Source organism: Nyctereutes procyonoides, unplaced genomic scaffold (assembly GCF_905146905.1).
Source record: "Nyctereutes procyonoides isolate TBG_1078 unplaced genomic scaffold, NYPRO_anot_genome, whole genome shotgun sequence".
Lineage (NCBI taxonomy): Eukaryota > Metazoa > Chordata > Mammalia > Carnivora > Canidae > Nyctereutes > Nyctereutes procyonoides.
In genome coordinates, this window is record NW_026575133.1 from 52,634,929 (window position 1) to 52,641,388 (window position 6,460).

General features: G+C 52.3%; 1 protein-coding gene across 2 annotated transcripts; it reads left to right on the forward strand.

The window, feature by feature from the left end:
• The first annotated feature begins 738 nt into the window (after positions 1–738).
• Positions 739–6,038, forward strand: NEFM (neurofilament medium chain). 2 transcript variants are annotated; one of them, XM_055345851.1, is made up of 3 exons: positions 739–1,832; positions 2,724–2,848; positions 4,171–6,038. In XM_055345851.1, the coding sequence occupies exons 1-3, from the start codon at positions 753–755 to the stop codon at positions 5,552–5,554; spliced, it is 2,589 nt and encodes an 862-aa protein (XP_055201826.1). In that variant the 5' UTR covers positions 739–752; the 3' UTR covers positions 5,555–6,038. The 2 variants fall into 2 exon arrangements, with proteins under 2 accessions (XP_055201826.1, XP_055201827.1); XM_055345852.1 differs by lacking the exon at positions 739–1,832 and adding an exon at positions 2,064–2,111.
• The last annotated feature ends 422 nt before the right edge of the window (positions 6,039–6,460 follow it).

The following is a 6,460-nucleotide window of genomic DNA, read 5'->3' on the forward strand; positions in this document are numbered from 1 at the left end:
CCAACTCTGTACTAGTGCTCATCTGAGGCTGCTTTAAAAGGAGGAAGTGGGGGAAGGGGAGGGAGGCGAGGGGAAAAGAGGATGGGGGAGGGGAGGAGAGTCGGGGGAGGGGAGGAAGGAGAAGGGGAGAAGGAAAGGATGGAGAGGGGAAAAGGGGGTCCAGGAGGAAGGGGCTCAGTGAGTGGGACTAAAGGCTGAAAGTGGAGTGGGAGAGCGAAGAGATGCCCGAAAGGAGGGAAAGAGATTCGGCACAGAAGATGAGTAAAGAAAAAAAGTAATGGAGAAAGGGCAAAAGAAGAAAAGAGAGCCGCGGGTGGCCAAGGGGTCGGGAGAAGAGCTGCCCGATGTGGCATAAGAGTGACTAGACAAAGAAAGGGCGTTGGGTGCACACTCGCGCCGAGGGTGCAAGATGCAATCCGAAGGCGAAGGGAAACGGAGAGAGGGGGCTTGATGGGCGACAAGTGGTCTGGGACGGAGAGGAGCGTTGGGGGAGGGGCCGGGGCCCGGGCCGGGCCGGGCAGCGAAGTCCGGGGTCCGACGCGGCGCGGGCCCACGTGGAGCTGGCGCTGAATCACCGCTAGGCTGCCTGTGCCCCCCTCGTCTCCCCCGGCCCGGGGCCCGCAGTCCCCGCCTCCTCGGCCGCCGCCTCCACGGGGCGGGGCCCTGGCCCGGGACCAGCCGCCGCGGCTATAAATGGGCTGCGGCGAGCCCAGCAGAACGCTGTGACAGCCACACGCCCCGAGGCCTCCAAGATGAGCTACACGTTGGACTCGCTGGGCAACCCGTCCGCCTACCGGCGGGTCACCGAGACCCGCTCCAGCTTCAGCCGCGTCAGCGGCTCCCCGTCCAGCGGCTTCCGCTCGCAGTCGTGGTCCCGCGGCTCGCCCAGCACCGTGTCCTCCTCCTACAAGCGCAGCGCGCTTGCCCCGCGCCTCGCCTACAGCTCGGCTATGCTCAGCTCTGCCGAGAGCAGCCTCGATTTCAGCCAGTCCTCGTCGCTGCTCAACGGCGGCTCCGGGCCGGGCGGAGACTACAAGCTGTCGCGCTCCAACGAGAAGGAACAGCTGCAGGGGCTGAACGACCGCTTCGCGGGCTACATCGAGAAGGTGCACTACCTGGAGCAGCAGAACAAGGAGATCGAGGCGGAGATCCAGGCGCTGCGGCAGAAGCAGGCCTCGCACGCCCAGCTGGGCGACGCGTACGACCAGGAGATCCGCGAGCTGCGCGCCACCCTCGAGCTGGTGAACCATGAGAAGGCTCAGGTGCAGCTGGACTCGGACCACCTGGAGGAAGACATCCACCGGCTCAAGGAGCGCTTCGAGGAGGAGGCACGGCTGCGCGACGACACCGAGGCGGCCATCCGCGCGCTGCGCAAAGACATCGAGGAGGCGTCGCTGGTCAAGGTGGAGCTGGACAAGAAGGTGCAGTCGCTGCAGGACGAGGTGGCCTTCCTGCGGAGCAACCACGAGGAGGAGGTGGCCGACCTGCTGGCCCAGATCCAGGCGTCGCACATCACGGTGGAGCGCAAAGACTACCTGAAGACAGACATCTCGTCGGCGCTGAAGGAGATCCGCTCCCAGCTCGAATGCCACTCCGACCAGAACATGCACCAGGCCGAAGAGTGGTTCAAGTGCCGCTACGCCAAGCTGACCGAGGCGGCCGAGCAGAACAAGGAGGCCATCCGCTCCGCCAAGGAGGAGATCGCCGAGTACCGGCGCCAGCTGCAGTCCAAGAGCATCGAGCTCGAGTCGGTGCGCGGCACCAAGGAGTCCCTGGAGCGGCAGCTCAGCGACATCGAGGAGCGCCATAACCACGACCTCAGCAGCTACCAGGTAGGGACCGCGGCTGCGCGGCCGGCCTGCGCCAGCGCCAGCGCCGCGCGCCCCCGGCGCTCGGGCACGCGACCCGGCGGGCTCTCCGCCGCGCTCCCTGGCGGCCGCCGGCCAGAGCGCGCGCGACGCCGAGCGAGGCCGGGGCGCCCCGCGTCCCCGCCCCTCCGCAGCCCGCCCCCACTCCTCGCCCGCGCGCCGTCTCGCGCTCCCCGGGAGCCCCGCCCCTTTACGAAGGGCCGCGTTTCACCAGCTCGGGAGTCCTGGTCTCAAAGCCGGAGGGTAGGGCGCACGTTTGGGCGGTTGACCGAGCGGCACCTGTACGATGGCTGGTGCAGAAACGCGCGTGTTCTCGACTTTTCTGGCCCGCGGTCAGGACTCAGCCCGAAAGGGCGCAGAGGAGAGAGGCCCGATGGGCGCAGAGGTTTTCCCCAAACACGTTTGTTTCCTGGAGTCTTACTGCGTGGGGTTGTGCCCAGGAAATCTCCTCCTGTCCAGTTGATCCTGTTCGTTTGTGTATTCGATGAGTTCCTCCGTGGTTTTCGTGTTTGTGTTTTTTTTATTTTTTATTTTTATTTTTATTTATTTATGATAGGCACACAGTGAGAGAGAGAGAGAGAGGCAGAGACACAGGCAGAGGGAGAAGCAGGCCCCATGCACCGGGAGCCTGATGTGGGATTCGATCCCAGGTCTCCAGGATCGCGCCGTGGGCCAAAGGCAGGCGCCAAACCGCTGCGCCACCCAGGGATCCCGTGTTTGTGTTTTTAAGGGGCCGGAAGCTACCGGGGTTTGCAGAACTGGGGGGACGTGGGGGGAGGGGGTGGGTGGCAAGTGGTTTTGCAGGGAGAAGTTGGCCGGCGGAGGGCTGAGTCTCTCTGGCTGCGTCTATTTCAGGACACCATCCAGCAGTTGGAGAATGAGCTTCGGGGCACAAAGTGGGAAATGGCTCGTCATTTGCGAGAATACCAGGACCTCCTCAACGTCAAGATGGCTCTGGATATTGAGATCGCCGCGTACAGGTACCGTGCTCACTACCCACCCGGCGGAAACGCTTACCGCACTGCGGAGGCTGTGCCGACGGGACCCCCATCGCTTGAGTTCAAGCAAGCAGGTGGCAGGGATCTGAAGTCAGGGCCTGGCTTGCTTTCTTAATTAAAACAAAACCAAGCAAAGAAAAAAAAAACTATTCTGAAGAACTGTAAATGTGGTTCTACTACTCCATACAGATTTAAAGGGTAAACATTCATTAAAGTAGGTATCTAGACACAGTGTTATGAGGGAGGGCGCCGATTACGCTTAAACTTTTTTTATTTTAGGTGAGAGATGTTTTCCAACTGTTTGAAACAAAAACGGAATTTTAGTTTTTAATATTTCATACAGTGCTTTCAGCTTTTTGACTTTATAATGTCAAGGACAGATTCCAGGACATTCAATGTCTCTGTTTCTCTGTTACAGCTTACTATTGCCATCATCTGGCTGAGAACAGCCATAGATTGATAGGATGGAGAGATAGATAGATAGATAGATAAATAGAATATATTAGATATATTAGATAGAATAGAGAGAGGGGGAGGAGAGAGAGAAAATATGTGTATTTTGTTTTATGTAGATTTATATCTACAGACCCAGATATTCAACCAGAGAGAGAAAACAAAACAAAACAAAAAACAGATTATAGCTCTGCTAACTGATGTCACCTTACTGTTGACTAACTTCACAGGAGAAAATCCTTGACTAAACAGTTTTTCTACCTCCAAAAGGTCATCATTGTAACATTGCAGGAATAGATTTTACATTCAGAGCTATCTCTTTTTTTTTTTTTCAGGAAAGTTGAATACTTAAATAGACACTTTATGATTAATATTGCAGACAAGTCTATAACTTTGTATACCCGAAATTCTGATATATACTAAACACTTTTCTAGATTTGTCGAACGTTATATTTGCTAAAAGAAATTTAGTGGCCATCCTGAAAGTCCAGATGCTCAGGAAGGAAGGTCACTAAGGCTTTTTTGACCATGGGAGAGCTTTTCAGCATATTCATGGTGCAGCAAATAGACTGCTGCAGAGCTGAGATTCGGTGGCTGAGTGTGTGAGTGGACTATTGGGTGTGGTCAGTCGCTGCGGCTGGTGACTGGCTGGTGGTCCATGAGAATCTCTGGATATGATACCTTGGACGAGTGAAATGATAACAGGTATTACACAGACTTAACGGAATCTTTTATTCATGTGATTATTTTTGTTGAAAGGTGTTTGCTGCATCGCCCATAACATAATGAAACTCAGAAGGCCACAGAGATCTTAATTATGTCTTGTCTTTTTTTTTTGACTTGATCCTTAGAAAACTACTGGAGGGTGAAGAGACCAGATTTAGCACATTTGCAGGAAGCATCACTGGACCGCTGTATACACACCGACAGCCCTCAGTCACAATATCCAGTAAGATTCAGAAAACCAAGGTAGAGGCTCCTAAGCTAAAGGTCCAACACAAATTTGTCGAGGAGATCATAGAGGAAACCAAAGTGGAAGATGAGAAATCAGAAATGGAAGATGCCCTGACAGCCATTGCAGAGGAGCTGGCAGTGTCCATGAAAGAAGAGAAGGAAGAAGAGGCAGAAGAAAAGGAAGAGGAGCAAGCCGAAGAAGAAGTGGTAGCTACCAAAAAGTCTCCAGTGAAAGCGGCTGCCCCTGAACTTAAAGAGGAGGAAGAAGGTGAAAAGGAGGAAGAGGAAGGCCAAGAGGAAGAAGAGGAGGAAGAGGAGGGGGCTAAATCAGACCAAGCTGAAGAAGGAGGATCCGAGAAGGAAGGTTCTAGTGAAAAAGAAGAAGGCGAACAGGAGGAAGAAGGAGAAGCGGAGGCCGAAGGTGAAGGAGAGGAAGCCGAAGCTAAGGATGAAAAGAAAATTGAAGAAAAACGTGAAGAGGTGGCTCCCAAGGAGGAGCCGGTGGCAGAAGCCAAGGTGGAAAAACCAGAGAAAGCCAAGTCTCCCATGCCAAAATCCCCAGTGGAAGAGGTAAAGCCAAAAGCCGAAGCTGGAGCTGAGAAAGGCGAACAGAAAAAGGAAGAAGAGAAAGTGGAGGAAGAAAAGAAAGAAGAAGTAAAGGAATCTCCCAAGGAAGAGAAGGTGGAGAAAAAGGAGGAGAAGCCAAAAGATGTGCCCGAGAAGAAGAAGGCAGAGTCCCCGGTAAAGGAGGAAGTGGTGGAGGAGGTGAGCACCGTCACCAAATCAGTAAAGGTGAGCTTGGAGAAAGATGCCAAAGAGGAGAAGCCACAGCCACAGGAGAAGGAGAAAGAGAAGGAGAAGGCAGAAGAGGAGGGAGGAAGTGAGGGGGAAGGTGGTGACCAGGGTTCCAAGGAATCCAGGAAGGAAGACATAGCGGTAAATGGGGAGGTGGAAGGAAAGGAGGAAGAGCAGGAAACTAAGGAGAAAGGCAGTGGGGGAGAAGAGGAGAAAGGGGTTGTCACCAATGGGCTTGACTTAAGCCCAGCCGATGAAAAGAAGGGGGGAGACAGAGGTGAGGAAAAAGTGGTGGTGACCAAAAAGATAGAAAAAATCACCAGTGAGGGGGGCGATGGTGCTACCAAATACATCACTAAATCTGTAACCGTCACTCAAAAGGTCGAAGAGCATGAAGAGACCTTTGAGGAGAAGCTAGTGTCTACCAAAAAGGTAGAGAAGGTCACTTCACACGCCATAGTAAAGGAAGTCACCCAGAGTGACTAACATTTGAGTCCATTGCAAAAGGTTAAGCCATATGACAATTTTAATATGCATGTGATTGACAGCTTCAAAACAGAACGGGTTCTCCCATGGGGGCTCCAGACATTGTATTTTACTTTGTGCAATATGAGGGAACTGCATGCAAGCTCAGGGTGCTCCCTCCTCAGTCTTTGGGTGATTAAAATGCATGATACTGTATGTACCTGGGGAGTTGGCCAATTTCCTAAGCTGTTGGAAGGGGGGCACTCAAGGGGGGGATGTCTTGAGATGTATTATGCAAAGAACCAACTGAGCCAAAAATAATAAATGAAACACAGAACTCTCTTAGCCTTAAGAAAGCTATATATGAATAATTATGTTTACCTCACTGGTGCATTTAAAAAGGACTTTTGTTCATGGGAGAACCTCGTTGACATGCACAGTTTGCAACCTTTCGTTGATTGATGTTAAACGTCACAGCAGTAATTGCTCAATAAAGGTCATATTGGAAACATAGTCGATTATATGGTGTCTCATCATTTCAAAGTGAAATCTCCACTACCTGACCCTTTTCTTTTCCCACAGTGGACTATTCAGGGGGTTATACGTGATCTGCGTTTCTGATCATTATTTCCTTGGGGGGCATCACTGAGAAGACATAATCGCCGAAAACAGGTTCAGGTGTCTAAATCTTATTTAGCCCAACACACACCTCAAAATTTTAAATTTATATTTTTCAAATAAAAATGAAAGCATCAGATAAAAAAGCAAGATTCGTGGGATAAAAGTCTTCATATCCAAATGTTTTGACCCCAAACCAAAACCCAGAGAACCTAAAAGTGAGAGGGACAACGGAAAAGTCAAAACTTGTTTCTTGGAGTTGGGACACGAAGGAATTCACGGCATTTCTAACAATGTGTCCAGAAAAAG